At 46.5% G+C, this 17,500-nt stretch overlaps 1 protein-coding gene across 1 annotated transcript in view; it reads right to left on the reverse strand.

Annotated features, from left to right (window-relative positions):
- Positions 1-17,500, reverse strand: part of LOC142250952 (regulator of G-protein signaling 3-like) — a 72,812-nt gene that overhangs the window by 8,380 nt on the left and 46,932 nt on the right. Inside the window, exon 6 of the mRNA XM_075323295.1 lies at positions 5,159-5,325. Coding sequence (XP_075179410.1) covers positions 5,159-5,325 — 167 coding nt within the window. The remainder of the gene's footprint in view (positions 1-5,158; positions 5,326-17,500) is intronic.

Below are 17,500 nucleotides of genomic sequence, written 5' to 3' on the forward strand. Positions count from 1 at the left end.
AAAAGTAATTGGACAAATAAACCAAACCCAAACAAAATATTTTTATTTTCAATATTTTGTTGCGAATCCTTTGGAGGCAATCACTGCCTTAAGTCTGAAACCCATGGACATCACCAAACGCTGGGTTTCCTCCTTCTTAATGCTTTGCCAGGCCTTTACAGCCGCAGCCTTCAGGTCTTGCTTGTTTGTGGGTCTTTCCGTCTTAAGTCTGGATTTGAGCAAGTGAAATGCATGCTCAATTGGGTTAAGATCTGGTGATTGACTTGGCCATTGCAGAATGTTCCACTTTTTTGCACTCATGAACTCCTGGGTAGCTTTGGCTGTATGCTTGGGGTCATTGTCCATCTGTACTATGAAGCGCCGTCCGATCAACTTTGCGGCATTTGGCTGAATCTGGGCTGAAAGTATATCCCGGTACACTTCAGAATTCATCCGGCTACTCTTGTCTGCTGTTATGTCATCCATAAACACAACTGACCCAGTGCCATTGAAAGCCATGCATGCCCATGCCATCACGTTGCCTCCACCATGTTTTACAGAGGATGTGGTGTGCCTTGGATCATGTGCCGTTCCCTTTCTTCTCCAAACTTTTTTCTTCCCATCATTCTGGTACAGGTTGATCTTGGTCTCATCTGTCCATAGAATACTTTTCCAGAACTGAGCTGGCTTCATGAGGTGTTTTTCAGCAAATTTAACTCTGGCCTGTCTATTTTTGGAATTGATGAATGGTTTGCATGTAGATGTGAACCCTTTGTATTTACTTTCATGGAGTCTTCTCTTTACTGTTGACTTAGAGACAGATACACCTACTTCACTGAGAGTGTTCTGGACTTCAGTTGATGTTGTGAACGGGTTCTTCTTCACCAAAGAAAGTATGCGGCGATCATCCACCACTGTTGTCATCCGTGGACGCCCAGGCCTTTTTGAGTTCCCAAGTTCACCAGTCAATTCCTTTTTTCTCAGAATGTACCCGACTGTTGATTTTGCTACTCCAAGCATGTCTGCTATCTCTCTGATGGATTCTTTCTTTTTTTTCAGCCTCAGGATGTTCTGCTTCACCTCAATTGAGAGTTCCTTAGACCGCATGTTGTCTGGTCACAGCAACAGCTTCCAATGCAAAACCACACACCTGTAATCAACCCCAGACCTTTTAACTACTTAATTGATTACAGGTTAACGAGGGAGACGCCTTCAGAGTTAATTGCAGCCCTTAGAGTCCCTTGTCCAATTACTTTTGGTCCCTTGAAAAAGAGGAGGCTATGCATTACAGAGCTATGATTCCTAAACCCTTTCTCCGATTTGGATGTGAAAACTCTCATATTGCAGCTGGGAGTGTGCACTTTCAGCCCATATTATATATAGAATTGTATTTCTGAACATGCTTTTGTAAACAGCTAAAATAACAAAACTTGTGTCACTGTCCAAATATTTCTGGACCTAACTGTATTTATATATATATATATATATATATATATATATATATATATATATATATATATATATATATATATATATATATATATATATACACATACATATACATACACACATACATATACATACACACATACATATACATACACACACACACACACACAGTCCAAATTCAGATTGGAATCAGACCGCACAATCTGTACACTAGATCCGATATCTACGGTCGCTCCACCTTCATCTCTCTAGCACATCGCTATCCTGCATTTTCTCCTCTTTTCGTACCGGACGTTATCTTGTGCTGCCCCTCGCTTTGTGACATATGACATTACCATGTCCTCCGTTAACCTCAGTCTGATCTCCGGGAAAATTCTAAAACAGACTGTAACGATCGATATAGCTGTAGAGCGGCGGAGAGGAAAGCGCACTCCATCACTGAGCGAGAGGTTAGGTGGGTGAGGTCCATATGATGGGGGCGGTGAGGGTAGAAGCGTGCGGCAGGTCCACTTGTACCGAGCCTCCTACTCTGCTGATATTTCGCTCTACACAACAGACTCAGAAGGAAATTTAACCGGAACGGAGATCCAGCCAGGAAAGTACAGATCAGGGTGATTAATTTTACACCGACGGCTGGACAGAAAAGCCGCGTAAAATAAACATTATTACTAAGCCGAGGAGCCTTTTAAGAGCTTCTTTGTCATCGGAAAAGTATGCCCTTTAAAGGAGAAGGAGAGCCGAGCCGCCGGCTGCTCCCATACGACAAGGCACCATCAACATTCACAAGTCCCGGCAAGAGAAGGAGTCCACCGTGTGCGAATGAGCCATTGTCCGGGATCACAGGGGCAATTTCGGCTCATGATGGGGACACATTTTTAACCTTATTTCACAAATTTTCTATTTTTTTATGGCTCTGGTCAGTCTTACTACATCCCCCAACCCTAACCCTAACCCACCCAAGACAGAAATGTAACAAAACTAAGCCTAGACACAAACATGGGCAAAAAGGTTTAATTTTTTTTTCTTAGGGCAAGCCCAACAATTTGGGAATTTTGTCGCATCCCATAAGAAAAAAAAAAAAAAGGAGGCAAAGACGGGACTCCAGTGTGGTAGAGGTGTATTCATACACTTTGATTATATAGTATTACTCCATAGGAGGAAAATTAGATATCAGCAAGTACGATTTAGGAGTTGGTTAAAAAAAAGATTTGGTCAAACTCTTCTACCTGGTGTAAATGCCGCTGTTCTCCTGAATCCGGCGATGTTTTTCTTGTGTTCTTGCGCTTCTCCATTCCTGAGATATGGCCTTTTGTTTCCCATATGTGAATCTAGTCTTGTTAGCCAAGTGGGCGTTGGCTTCTTCTTGATGACCACACCCAGCTGGCTAAATGGACTAGATTTTCAAACAGAGAAGAAATGATCATATCTCAGGAGTGGAGAAGAGCAGGGACAAAAGAAAAACATCACCGGATTCAGGAGAACAGCGGCATTTACACCAAGTAGATAAGAAAATTAAATATATTTATGGCAAGTGACCGGCCATCTTTATAATTAGTTGCTCACCTTACATTACCCTTTCTTATTGGGTTTTAAGAGTCCCCCAAAATAAAGTTAATCACAGGCAGCCTCACTGCTAAAATCCCCAATAATCAGTATTAACGCACTTGGGAACCTTACAACAACTTCTCAGTTTCTGTACAGCGCCCCCCCAGGAGAACTGAAGTATTACACATTTCTCACAAAATTAATGAGTCATCCTTTTGAGGAGACGGCCAGACTTCTATACTCTTTGCAGCTGCTCTTCTCTCTGGTTAACAGATGAGGGTCCTGAACTAGGCGACCCTTTTAGTAAAAAATCCCCCTTACCCTGGACTAGGCTCTTCCCGCATCCACAAACATAGCCTTAGGTTCCCACAAATTTTCTAGGAGTTTCTAGGAGTACACACGCTCCAAAACCATCCACAAAAACTGCTTTAAATAGGCCTGTTAAACTCTTCTTAACTCAAAATGCATTTAAAAAGGTTTTTTTTTTGTTTTTTTTTTAACCTGAAAAGTTTTTGAACACCTGGCGGAAAAAAAACAAGTGGATGACATTTTTTTTTTAAGTGGTTCTTGACTAAATTGGGTCCAAACTAAAGCATCGTCCAATCCAAAGGCTGCATAAAAAAAATAAATAAATAAATAAAAAAAAAAAAAAACTTAAACAAAAACAAAACAACCCCCCCACCCCCAAATAAAACAAAAGCAAAAAACAAAAACAGAAGCCTAAAGCCCCTTAAAAAACTACCTAAATAGAGACATTTCCTGAAGGAGCTTCCATTTGAAAAGCTCATCCTGAAGAAAACAAAAACAAAAATACCCCAAACACCTGACCGTAGCTGTCACATGGTGTTCGGCTCTAAACTCGCCGAGTGTCATGGTATCATTTGATGCTGTTCACACTGCAGGGTCTGACACTCCTCACTATGCCTACTTTGGTGCTTTTGAGTTACACAGACAGGCTTGGGCATCGACCAGCTGTGTTCTCATTAGTGATCGGGCTTGCAGGAATTAGTTTTGCTTAGCCTGCTTGTTACCTCTTGATCACATTGTGGGAGACCTATCACAGTCACTCCCCACCTTTTTAAGACGGTAGAGCCCGTCTTCCCATGCAGACTATAGCTTTTGTATCCTAGTTCTGCTGGTGATTGTATTACTTTGTTTGGAGTTGTAGTGGAGTTCTCCCATTGTCTTTTTGTTTCCGCCCTGCTCTAATTTTCCTCCTAAGCTTTTTGTCTTATACGTGCGTGTGCTGCATGATAAAGTTTTGGTTTCCCCTGTTTGTCTATTTCTGTTGGCTTTATCACTCCTGCCCTGGTCCTCCACAGGTGTTGGGGGGGAGGGGGTGTAAGGTCAGGGCCAGGACGGCGGCTCAGACATCATCACCATCAGAAGTAACTCTGGAATTAGGGATAGCTAGGGTCCCCTAGCCTGTCTCCTGCTCACCCCTACACAGTTACAGTAGCCTAAAGGACAATTATCAAATCACTTTCCCTTGATTAAAGGGGTTTCCCAGTTGGAACAAGTTATTATCTATCCACTGGTGACAGGGACCACTTGGGACGCCCCCTTATCGCCAGTAGGGGGCACTTTTATTGCTGTTAGAATAGAGCGGCAGTACACATGGTTGATCGCAGCTCCTTTCATTCTTTAGGGACTGTCGGCGCGCCGTATTCGGCTTCCTCCAGCAGCCCCAGTATGTTCACTCACACCATATTAACGGGGATAAAAGTGCCCTGTTCTTTACAAGTGGTGGGAGTCCTAGCGGTCGGACCCCCCCCCCCCCAACAATCTAGAAATTATCACCCATCTACAGGATAAGGTGACAACTTGTCCCAACCAGAATATCCCAAGTAATAAAAGCTAAAGTTCTGAAGCGCGTGAAGCCTTTACACCCCCTCTATATTCTTTACTTTTATTCCCTTTCTGTTGATTTTCATTCATAAAATATGGAAATATGGGAAAGTCTTCCAGAGATAGTTACTATAATAAATGAGGATCCATAATCGGTGACTCCACTTAGGAGCTCACAAATACGGCACAATTTTATATGGATGAGATTTTTCACTGTGAACTGTAAAAAATTCCAGCCATAACGGTTGGACACAGATAGGGGAGTCCGTCTGATCCAATCTGAGTGCCCCGTCTTTCCAGGAGGTCCTGTTGTATATGGCTGTGGAATATACTCTACCTCTTTAGGGGACTGAAACGCGATGTAGTGCTGATAGATCTTGCGGGCTTTGCTGTGCAGGATAAAGTTCGGGTGCGTTTCTTTATAGTCTTCACAAGCTAACCAGAAATCCAGGTTCTCGTCACTGAACTCGGACTGTAGGAACACACGAAAGACAGCGCGCCCATCTGTGGGGTGAAAACAAGGGGAGTTACTGGATCTGACGCATTTCGAGCGAAAAAAAAAACATTTCTATGCACACACTGGATACACACTCCTCAGCACCGAACATGTAACACCAAGAAGAAAAATTGGTGGAAGGATGGAAACCACAGGATGGAGACATTTTACTGATCTGCAAATGACGAAAATATGGAAACACCATTTCAAAACCTCTTCATGTCTTCAGTTTGGAGTCTGAGTGACATGCAAAAAAATCCGGCACCATCACTGAGGTCATTAATGGTCTTCTCAGGAAGGTTCTACACTGAACGCACTTGAGCAAATCATCAAGATCCTCTGCTGGCAGCTCCTCTGTAATCACTGACCAATGACTACCCCGATGGAGACAAGTCTGGAGATGCTGCAGCTATAGGAGCAAGTTTAGACAAAAGGCTGCTCACAGCACCAGCAAGGTCTGGTGCTCTCCTAAGCAGGCCCTGGGACACTTTGGATCACTCGTGGAACCAGTGGTGCGGCCATTTCTCGATTCTGTACTGCAAATTAAATTGTATGTCACATACCGAGCCTAAGGCGTCTCACGGTGTCTGCACAAATTATTAGAGGACGTCTGCACAAAATTGGGCTACGAACCAAATGTTCTGCTAAAGGTGACCACTGACTTCACACCACTACTCTCAAAGGCCATCATAGTACAGACCAAAACGGCAATGGAGTCTGGAATGGAGGTTTATCCTTTCCTTGATTCCCGCTTTTGTCTTGGTAATGCCATGACGAGGCCTTCGTGAGGGAACGTCACACTGGTCCTATTCCCACGACTATGGTGCCTAGTGGTATAATGGTCAGTAGCCGGGCCCCTATAGTTTTCATTGATTGGTGGTGGTGCAACCATTTCTCCAAAGTTTCCCAGGAGCCATTTTTTCAACGCGATAACACCAGACCGCATGTTACTGTTACTACTATATAAGCAGCCCGCGTGGCTTAAACCTGATCCACGGCTGCAGCGTCTCCGGACTTGTCTCCATCGAGCACATCGGAGACGCCATTGCTTGGTGATTACACAGGAGCAAAGGATCTTGATGATTTGCCCAAGTACATTCAGCCTGACAGAACCTTCCTCAGGCAACCATTAATAAAGACAGTGATAGCAGCCGAGGCTGGAAGTGCTGGGATTCTTGCACGAGGCCTAGACTCCAGACTGAAACCGGGAGTATTGATAATTTGCAGATTAGTAATGTTTCCATCCTGTGATTTCCATAATTCCATGAACCTTCCATAATAACTTAAAAATGTTATATATACACATATATAATTATATGTAATATACACATAGCAGGAGAAATAAGTATTGAACACGTCACCAACAAGTAATTATATTTACAAAAGGTGCCTTGGACATGAGTCGGTAACAACCCATCCGATCCACACAAGAAATCAAATTATAGATGTCCATAAATTAAGTGTAATAATGTGTAAGGTGTAATAATGAGAAATCACACAGGGAAAAGTATCTCACAAATGAAGAAAGAGGTTCAAAAATCCATGGAAAGTCATGACACCGGCTGAAATCTATCAGTAATTAGAAAGCAATCCTACCACTTTGTGAAAAATAATATCAGTTGGTTCAACTGAGGGTCAAAAAAAAAAATAAAAAAAATTATGACTTCTTACCAAAATGCCACACAAGAAACATCTCATGATGGGTAAAACCAGTGAGCTGCCTCAAGACCTTCGCAACCTTATTGTTGCAAAACATACTGATGGCATTGGTTACAGAAGAATTTCTAAACTAATGAAAGGTTTAAGTCAGTAATTTTGGGGCAAAAATCCAGAAGTGTTAGTAACAATTGCACTATAAACCGGCCACAACCAGGTCCTCACCGCAAAATTTCAGACAGAAGAGTGAAATAATTTTCAAAAGAGCTGTTCAAGCGCCAAGAACCCCCCTGTGGAGGCTACAGAAAAACCTGGAATCAGGAGGTACAATTGTTTCAAAGAAAACAATAAGTGATGCATTCCCCCTCCGTGGCCTGTATGCACGCTCCTGTATGCACGCTCTTGTATGCACGCTCTTGTATGCACGCTCTTGTATGCACGCTCTTGTATGCACGCTCCTGTATGCACGCTCACCAAGCAAGACTTCATTGCTGAACAAAAAGCAAGTTCAAGGGTGTTTAAAGTTTGCTTAACAACATTTAGACAAGTCTGAAATACTGGGCGAATATAGTCTGGTCAGAGGAGACCAAAACTTAACTCTTTGGAGGTCAAAAGGCAAATCACCCTAAAAAGACCAACAACAGTGAAGCTTGGAGGTAGGAACATCATGGCATGGGGCTGTTTTTCAGCATACAGCACCGGCAAACTCCATATCATTGTGGGATGGATAAATGTACAGAGACATTCTTGATAAAAATCTGCTCCCATCTACCAGGATGATGGAGATTAAATGAGGGACATTGCAGCAACACAATGATCCCAAACACACAGACAAAAAAACTCAACAGGTGTCAGAGGAAGAAAATAAAACTGGTAGAATGGCCGAGCCGATCACTTGATCACTGGAGCGGAATCCAATAGAAAATGTCTGGAAGGAACTAAGGGGTACTTTGCACGCTGCGACATCGCTAGCCGATGATAGCGATGCCGAGCGCGATAGTCCCCGCCCCCGTCGCACATGCGATATGTTGTGATAGCTGCCGTAGCGAACGTTATCGCTACGCCAACTTCACACGCACTTACCTGCCCTGCGACGTCGCTCTGGCCGGCGACCCGCCTCCTTCCTAAGGGGGAGAGTCGTGCGGCGTCTCAGCGACGTCACACGGCAGGCAGCCAATAGAAGCAGAGGGGCGGAGATGAGCGGGACGTAACATCCCGCCCACCTCCTTCCTTCCTCATTGGCGGTGGAGGCAGGTAAGGAGATGTTCCTCGCTCCTGCGGCTTCACACACAGCGATGTATGCTGCTGCAGGAACAACATCGTATCTCCTATTGGTGCGACATTATGAAAACGACCGACGCTACACAGATCACTGATTTACGACGCTTTTGCGATCGTTTATCGGCGCATCTAGGCTTTACACGTTGTGACGTCGTTACCGGCGCCGGATGTGCGTCACTTTCGATGTGACCCCGACGATATCGCAGTTGGGATGTCGCAACGTGCAAAGTATCCCTAAAGCTCAGAGTTCATAGAATGAGCCGGGGCCTGCAGGATGTGAAGAGTGTTTGTGTGGAAGAATGGACCAAAATCCCACCTGAGCAATGCAGGAGACTAATGTCTCCATACCAACAACAAAGACTTGTGTACAATTTATTAAATAAAATTTAAAAAGTGTGTTCAATACTTATTTCTCATAGCTTATTTTATGGACATCTATGGTGACGTGTTCAATACTTATGTATGCATCCACAGGGGAAGAATGATAAAATACCAGATCAGCCTTCTAGAAATGCGTGAGGAGGAGGAGGCCTCTTCACACCGGCAGTAAATATTTGGAACGGTTTTCTTAAGGAGTTAATAAATCTACATTATAAAACCAAAGTCTCCCCGTGAGTCCAGGAAACAATGTCTCCGGCGACAATGAAGGAGAACAGGCCGCGTCCTTATCTGTCCACACCAGATACAAAGCAGACAACGGCCTCCATTGACGTCCAGTCACAGAGGACGACCAGAATGACACAATGTCGCTTTATCACACCGCGAACGGCAAATCCCCGGGTCCTCCGCTCGTAAAAAAGCACAAAGCCTTCACGAGAACAACTGGAGAAAGCCGGAATTAACATGTCCTTGAGCCGTCCTCTCCTTTTTTTCCAAAAGGTGCAAGGAATTTATAAGAAGGCGCAAGGATTTTTTTTTTTATGAGCCAAAATTGGAAAAAAAAAAAAAAATATATATCATACACACACATATGCAGTGCCTTGTGAAAGTATTCCCCCCCCCCCTTCCGATTTTTTAAACCCTTTCCCACATTTCAGGCTTCAAACATAAAGATAAAAATGTTAATGTTCTGGTGAAGAATCAACAACAAGTGACACAATTGTGAAGTGGAAGGAAATTTATTGCTTATTTTAAATTTTTGTAAAAAGTAAATAACTGAAAATTGGGGCGTGCAATATTATTCATCCCCTTTACTTTCAGTGCAGCAAACTCACTCCAGAAGTTGATTGAGGATCTGTGAATGGTCCAATGTTGTCCTAAATGACTGATGATGATGATAAATATAAGCCCCTGTGTGTAATCAAGTCTCCGTATAATGCCCCTGCTCTGTGATAGTCTCAGGGTTCTGTATAAAGCGCAGAGAGCATCATGAAGACCAAGGAACACAACAGGCAGGTCCGTGATACCGTTGTGGAGATGTTTAAAGCTGGATTTCGTTACAAAAAGATTTCCACAACTTTAAACATCCCAAGAAGCACTGTGCAAGCGATCATATTGAAATAGAAGGAGAATCATACCACTGCAAATCTACCAAGACCCGGCCGTCCAACCAAACTGTCATCTCACACAAGGAGAAGACTGATCAGAGATGCAGCCAAGAGGCCCATGATCACTCTGGATGATCTGCAGAGATCTACAGCTGAGGTGGGAGAGTCTGTCCATAGGACAACAATCAGTCGTACACTGCACAAATCTGGCCTTTATGGAAGAGTGGCAAGAAGAAAGCCATTTCTCAAAGATATCCATAAAAAGTGTCGTTTACAGTTTGCCACAAGCCACCTGGAGACACCAAACATATGGAAGAAGGTGCTCTGCTCAGATGAAACCAAAATCGATATGTTTGGCGTAAAAGCAACACAGCTCATCACCCAGAACACACCATCCCCACTGTCAAACACGGTGGAGGCAGCATCATGGTTTGGGCCTGCTTTTCTTCAGCAGGGACAAGGAAGATGGTTAAAATTGATAAGAAGATGGATGGAGCCAAATACAGGACTATTCTTGAAGAAAACCTGTTGGAGTCTAAAAAAGACCTGAGACTTGGATGGAGATTTGTCTTCCAACAAGACAATGATCCCAAACATAAAGCAAAATCTACAATGGAATGGTTCACAAATAACCGTATCCAGGTGTTAGAATGGCCAAGTCACAGTCCAGACCTGAACCCAATCAAGAATCTGTGGAAAGAGCCGAAAACTGCTGTTCACAAACGCCTCCATCCAACCTCACTCAGCTCCAGCTGTTTACAAAGGAAGAATGGGCGAGAATTTCAGCCTCTCCATGTGCAAAACTGATAGAGACATACCCCAAGCGACTGCAGCTGTAATCGCAGCAAAAGGGGCGCTACAAAGCATTAACTTAAAGGGGATGAATAATATTGCACGCCCCAATTTTCAGTTATTTTTTACAAAAATTTAAAATAAGCAATAAATATCATTCACCTTCACAATTGTGTCCACTTCTTGATTCGTTACCAAAAAAATTTAATTTTCTATGTTTGAAGCCTGAAATGTGGGAAAAGGTGGAAAAATTCAAGGGGGCTGAATACTTTCGCAAGGCACTGTAATATATATATATATATATATATATATATATATATATATATATATATATATATATATATATATATATATATACACATACATACATACATATACATATACATATATATATATATATATATATGTATATGTATATATATATGTATGTATGTATGTGTATATATATATATGTATATGTATATATATATATATATATATATATATATATATATATATATATATATATATATATATATATATATATATATATATATATATATATATATATATATATATATATATAAAAAGAAGGGAATTTTGTTACTTACCGTAAATTCCTTTTCTTCTAGCTCCTATTGGGAGACCCAGACGATTGGATGTATAGCTACTGCCTCCGGAGGCCACACAAAGCATTACACTAAAAAGTGTAAGGCCCCTCCCCTTCTGGCTATACACCCCCAGTGGGATCACTGGCTCACCAGTTTTAGTGCAAAAGCAAGAAGGAGGAAAGCCAATAACTGGTTTAAACAAATTCACTCCGAAGTAACATCGGAGAACTGAAACCCATTCAACATGAACAACATGTGTACCCGAAAACAACCAAAAATCCCGAAGGACAACAGGGCGGGTGCTGGGTCTCCCAATAGGAGCTAGAAGAAAAGGAATTTACGGTAAGTAACAAAATTCCCTTCTTCTTCGGCGCTCCATTGGGAGACCCAGACGATTGGGACGTCCAAAAGCTGTCCCTGGGTGGGTAAAGAAATACCTCATGTTAGAGCTGCAAGACAGCCCTCCCCTATAGGGAGGCAACTGCCGCCTGCAGGACTCTTCTACCTAGGCTGGCGTCCGCCGAAGCATAGGTATGCACCTGATAATGTTTGGTGAAAGTGTGCAGACTCGACCAGGTAGCTGCCTGGCACACCTGTTGAGCCGTAGCCTGGTGCCGTAATGCCCAGGACGCACCCACGGCTCTGGTAGAATGGGCCTTCAGCCCTGATGAAACCGGAAGCCCAGTAGAACGGTAGGCTTCAAGGATTGGTTCCTTGATCCATTGAGCCAGGGTGGATGTTGCAGCCTGCGATCCCTTGCGCTGACCAGTGACAAGGACAAAGAGTGCATCCGAGCGGCGCAGGAGCGCCGTGCGGGAATGTAGATTCTGGGTGCTCTACACCAGATCCAACAATGCAAAGCCATTACATATCGATGAAATGGAGAAAAGGAAGGTAAGGAGATATCCTGATTGTGATAAAAAGGGGATACCACCTTAGGGAGAAACTCTGGGATCGGACGCAGCACTACCTTATCTTGGTGAACACCAGGAAGGGAGCTCTGGATGACCGCGCTGCTAGTTCTGACACTCTCCGAAGAGACGTGACCGCTACCAGAAAGGCCACTTTCTGTGAAAGTCGAGAAAGTGAAAACAACCCTCAGAGGCTCGAAGGGCGGCTCCTAGAGAGCAATTAATACCCTGTGCAGATCCCATGGGTCTGACGACCTCTTGTACGGAGGGACAATGTGATAATCCCCCTGCAGGAACGTGCGTACCTGAGGAAGTCGTACTAGGCGCTTCTGAAAGAATACCGACAGCGCTGCGACTTGTCCTTTAAGGGAGCTGAGCGACAAACCTTTTCCCAATCCAGATGCAGGAAGGGGGGAAAAAGGAGACAATGCAAATGGCCAGGGAGACACTCCCTAAGCAGAGCACCAAGATAAGAATAACTTCCACGTCTTGTGGGAGATTTTGGCAGACGTCGGCTTCCTAGCCCGTCTCATGGTGGCAATGACGTCTTGAGATAATCCTGAAGACGCTAGGATCTCGGACTCGATGGCCACACAGGCCCGATCAGGGCCGTAGAATTCAGTGGAAAGAACGGCCCTTGGGACAGTAAGTCTGGCCGGTCTGAGAGTGCCCACGGTTGGCCGACCGTGAGATGCCACAGATCCGGGACCACGACCTCCTCGGTCAGTCTGGGACGACGAGGATGGCGCGGCGGCAAGCGGAGCTGAGCTTGCGTAGCACTCTGGGCAACAGTGCCAGAGTAGGAAACACATAGGGTAGCTGGAACTGCGACCAATCCTGAACTAGGGCGCCTGCCGCCAGAGCTCTTTGCTCGTGAGACCGCGCCATGAAAATCGGGACCTTGTTGTTGTGCCGAGACGCCATTAGGTCGACGTCCGGCATCCTCCAGCGGCTACAGATTTCCTGACACCATACTGGGTGCAGAGGCCATTCCCCTGCGTCCATGCCCAGGCGACTGAGGAAGTCTGCTTCCCAATTTTCTACGCCCGGGATGTGAACTGCGGATATGGTGGATGCTCTGTCCCCCACCCACATCAGAATCCGCCGGATTGCCTGGTAGGCTTGGCGATGCGTGTTCCGTCTTGGTGGGCGATGTCTGCCACCGCTGTGGAATTGTCCGACTGAATTCGGATCTGTTTTCCTTCCAACCACTGCTGGAAGGCTTGCAGGGCAAGATGCACTGCCCAGATTTCCAGAACATTGATCTGAAGGATGGACTCCTCTGGAGAGAGTCCTTGACCGTCTGAGAAGGGAAACGTTCCTTTCTAGGGACGTCGACTCCCCAACCCATTGGCAAAGCATGTCCCATTGAAGTGGACGCAGTGAAACTGCGCGAAAGTGACTGCCTCTGCATGAGGCGTCTTAAGGGGTGTGACTGGCCTTGAAGGAGAGACTGCACCCCCGTCTGTAGTGAACGCTGCATGTCCAGCGGAAGCTTCACTATCGCTGAGGGAGTGTGAAACTCCATGCCCAGATATGTCAGCGATTGGGTCGGTGCCCGATGTAACCTTGAAAAGTTGATGATCCACCCGAAACTCTGGAGAGTCTCCAGCGCCACGTTCAGGCTGTGTCGGCATGCCTCTTGAGAGGATGCCTTGACAAGTGGATCGTCCAGTAAGGATCACAGAGTGACCCTGAGAGTGCAGGACTGCTCCCACTGCTGCCCTGAACTTGGTGAAAACCCGTAGGGCTGTCGCCAGACCGAAGGGCAGGGTTACGCACTGAAGATGCTCGTCTTCAATAACGAAACGTAGCAAACGCTGGTGCTCTGGAGCAATCGGCACGAGGAGATAAGCATCCTGATGTCTATTGATGCTAGGAAACTCTCCTTGAGACATTGAGGCAATGACGGAGCGGAGGGTTACATCCGGAACCGCCTGGCCTTCACGTGCTTGGTGAGCAGTTTTAGGTCCAGAACGGAACGGAAAAAGCCACCCTTTTTTGGCACCCCAATAAGATTGGAGGAAAAAACCGTGTCTTGTTCCTGAAGAGGAACAGGGATTACCACTCCTTCTGCCTGCAGAAGAGCATCGGCTCGGTGGGGGGGGGGGGGGGGGAAGTTCTGAAGAATCGAGCCGGAGGACGAGAACAGAGCTCTATCCTGTACACGTGAGACACAATGTCTCTCACCCACCGGTCTGTGACCTGTGGCAGCTAAATGTACCCAGAAGCGGGAGATTCTGCCACCAACCGCGGATGCGGGGAGAGAGAGCTGAAATACATGAGGAGATCGCCTTGGCAGCGGTTCCTCCTGCTGCCTTCCTTGGGCGTGAATGAGCCCGGCCGGAATCTGAGCCCCTCTGAGCCTTTTGAGCCCTTTTAGACGAGTACAATTGGGACTTGCCCGAGCCTGGGAAGGACCAACCTCGACTGTCCCCCCAGGACAGCATTACTAGGGTAAGTCGCAATGCAGACATTGCGAGGTTAAGGACACCACCTGCGGCACAGATGTACATGTGCTCAAGACCAGCTGCGCAAGACCCGCTGAAATAGGTTAGGGTGCCCATACGGCTGCGAATGCCGGAGCAACCGACACGCTGATAGCTTCACAGACAGATTTCAACCAGAGGTCTATCTGTCTGTCAATGGCATCTTTAAGTGAATTCCCATCTCCCCTGTAACTATGGATCTAGCCGCAAGCCTGGAGATTGGGGGATCCACCTTTGGACCCTGGGTCCAGGGCTGTACCACATCCGGGTAAAGGGATAACGTGCCTCCTTAATACGTTTGGAGAAAACGTTTATCTGGTAAGCGTGGTGTTTCTGAACTGCGTCTCTGAAGTCAGCGTGGTCAGAAAAAGTACTCAATCTACGCATGAGTACTGAAAAAGGATTTCTCCTGCTGTGAAGCCGACTCCTCCACTGGGGGAGTTGAGGGAGAAATATGCAACATTCCATTGATGGACGCTATAAGATCATTCACTATGGCGTCCCCATCCGGTGTATCCGGATTGAGAGCGGTGTCAGGACCAAAGCCCTGATCAGCTACGTCTGCCTCATCATACAGAGAGTCGTCCTGCTGGGACCTTGACCAGTGATGAAGCCGAGTGTCGTACCCAGCGAGCTAGCTTAGGCTGTCTGGGACTGCCGTCCGTGTCAGAGCCTTCACCCCGGAATGCCTGGGACCCCCCCGGAGTACTGAGTACGTTCCAAATGAGGGTGGCCAGGGAGCATTAATCAAGATTGCCCATGGCCTTAGTAGAGAATCTCCGTCCCTGTCCCTGGACAGGGTTCACAGGTGGTTTCTTTGGCCACTTCTAGTAGAGACCCCGGCTGACCAAGTGCTACAGGGGAGCATTGCCCACAATGGGGGTCAGTGAAACCTGCCGGTGGAACAGTATCTGCAGGAAAAGCAGCATAGAAAGCCTGTGTTGCTTTTTTGCTGCTGTATTCTAGTCATCTATGCAATGTACAACATACAAGCATAAACACTTCAGCACATGCAATACAAGCAGCATAGAAAGCCTGTGCCTTGGCACCCTTGCTTTCTTGCTGCTGTTGTCCAGCCATCTAGGAGAATATAGCCCAGAGTAGCGACCGTACAGTGCAATGTATAGCATACAAGCATATATACAAATGAACACTTCAGCACATGCAGTGCAAGCAGCCTATAAAGCCTGTGCCTTGGCACCCATGCTTTTTTGCTGCAGTTGTCCAGCCCTCTAGGAGAATATAGCCAAGAGTAGCGACCGTACAGTGCAATGTATAGCATACAAGCATAAGTACAAATGACCACTTCAGCCATGTAATACAAGCAGCCTAGAAAACCTGTGCCTTAGCACCCTTGCGTTTTTGCTGCTGTTATCTCGCCATCTAGAAGGGCATATAGCCAAAGATAGCGACCTACAGTGCAGTGTATAGCATACAAGCATAAAATACAAATGGACACTTCGGTATTTAGTGGGGTCAGCACTTCAGGTGCTGCTTACCGCCCGCCTATAACGCGGGTGTGTGGTCGCCAGAGCCCTGTGTTGGTTGCCCAGAGCATGTCTCCGTTCCCCAGCTCGGACTGCAGGAATGGCTGCCGGCGTCCTTCTCCAGCTCGTGTGACGAGGGGCGGGCCGTGGGCGTGCCCCAGACAAGAGCGGGAAACTGGCGTCCCACTGTGTCCAGTGAAGGGGGCTGGAGAATGCAAAGCAGACTCCAGCCCTCGGCGCTGACTGTCTGTACAGCGTCCCGCCTCTCCCCTGACTGGCAGGGCTGGAGGCGGGAACGAAACGAAAACTAGGCCGCAAAGCCGGGGACTCAAGTAATAAGCGCGGCCGTCCATGTGCACGGCCCGCGCGGAAGTCCCCGGCGCACCACAAGTCCCAGCCGCGCCACAGTGTAAAAAACACCCAGCAACGGCCGGCGCGGCAGTTCCCAATACATAAAGTCACTCAGCAAAGCTGTAGTGACTAATAGCACGAGCGCTCTGCGCTGTTGCCCCCGGCGCACTAACACTCCCAGCAATGCTGGTGTGTGTGTGCGCGCTTGCCCGGGGACACAGAGTACCTTAATGTAGCAGGGCCTGTCCCTGACGATACTCAGCTCCATATCCAGCAGGTTCTCTGGGTCTGTGGATGGAGCCCGGTCTCAGTGCCTGGAGACCTGTAAGATCCCACTTCACCCAGAGCCCTGAGGGGGGATGGGGAAGGAAAACAGCATGTGGGCTCCAGCCTCCGTACCCGCAATGGGTACCTCAACCTTAACAAACACCCGACAAAAGTGGGGTGAGAAGGGAGCATGCTGGGGACCCCATATGGGCCCACTTTTCTTCCATCCGACATAGTCAGCAGCTGCTGCTGACTAAACAGTGGAGCTATGCGTGGATGTCTGACCTCCTTCGCACAAAGCAGAAAACTGGTGAGCCAGTGATCCCACTGGGGGTGTATAGCCAGAAGGGGAGGGGCCTTACACTTTTTAGTGTAATGCTTTGTGTGGCCTCCGGAGGCAGTAGCTATACACCCAATCGTCTGGGTCTCCCAATGGAGCGCCGAAGAAAAGTATTTATTCCGCCACCAACTGTGCAATTTTCCCACTTATAACGATGAGATTTGCCTGTAGTTGACATCATAGGTGACCACAACTGTGAGAGACAAAATGAGAAAACAAATCCATCTTCTATGGGGTTGAGATCTGGAGACTGGCTAGGCCACTCCAGGACCTTCATATGCTTCTTACGAAGCCGCTCCTTCCTTACCCTGGCAGTTTGCTTGGGATCATTATCATGCTGAAAGACCCAGGCATCTTCAATGCCCTTGCTGATGGAAGGAGGTTTTCACTGAAAATCTCACAATACACGGTCCCATTAATTCTTTCATGTACACGTATCAATCGTCCTGGTCCCTTTGCAGAGTAACAGCCCCAAAGCATGATGTTGCCACCCCCATGCTTCACAGTATGCATGGTGTTCTTTGGATGCAAC

Source organism: Anomaloglossus baeobatrachus, chromosome 9, assembly GCF_048569485.1.
Source record: "Anomaloglossus baeobatrachus isolate aAnoBae1 chromosome 9, aAnoBae1.hap1, whole genome shotgun sequence".
In the NCBI taxonomy this organism is placed as follows: domain Eukaryota; kingdom Metazoa; phylum Chordata; class Amphibia; order Anura; family Aromobatidae; genus Anomaloglossus; species Anomaloglossus baeobatrachus.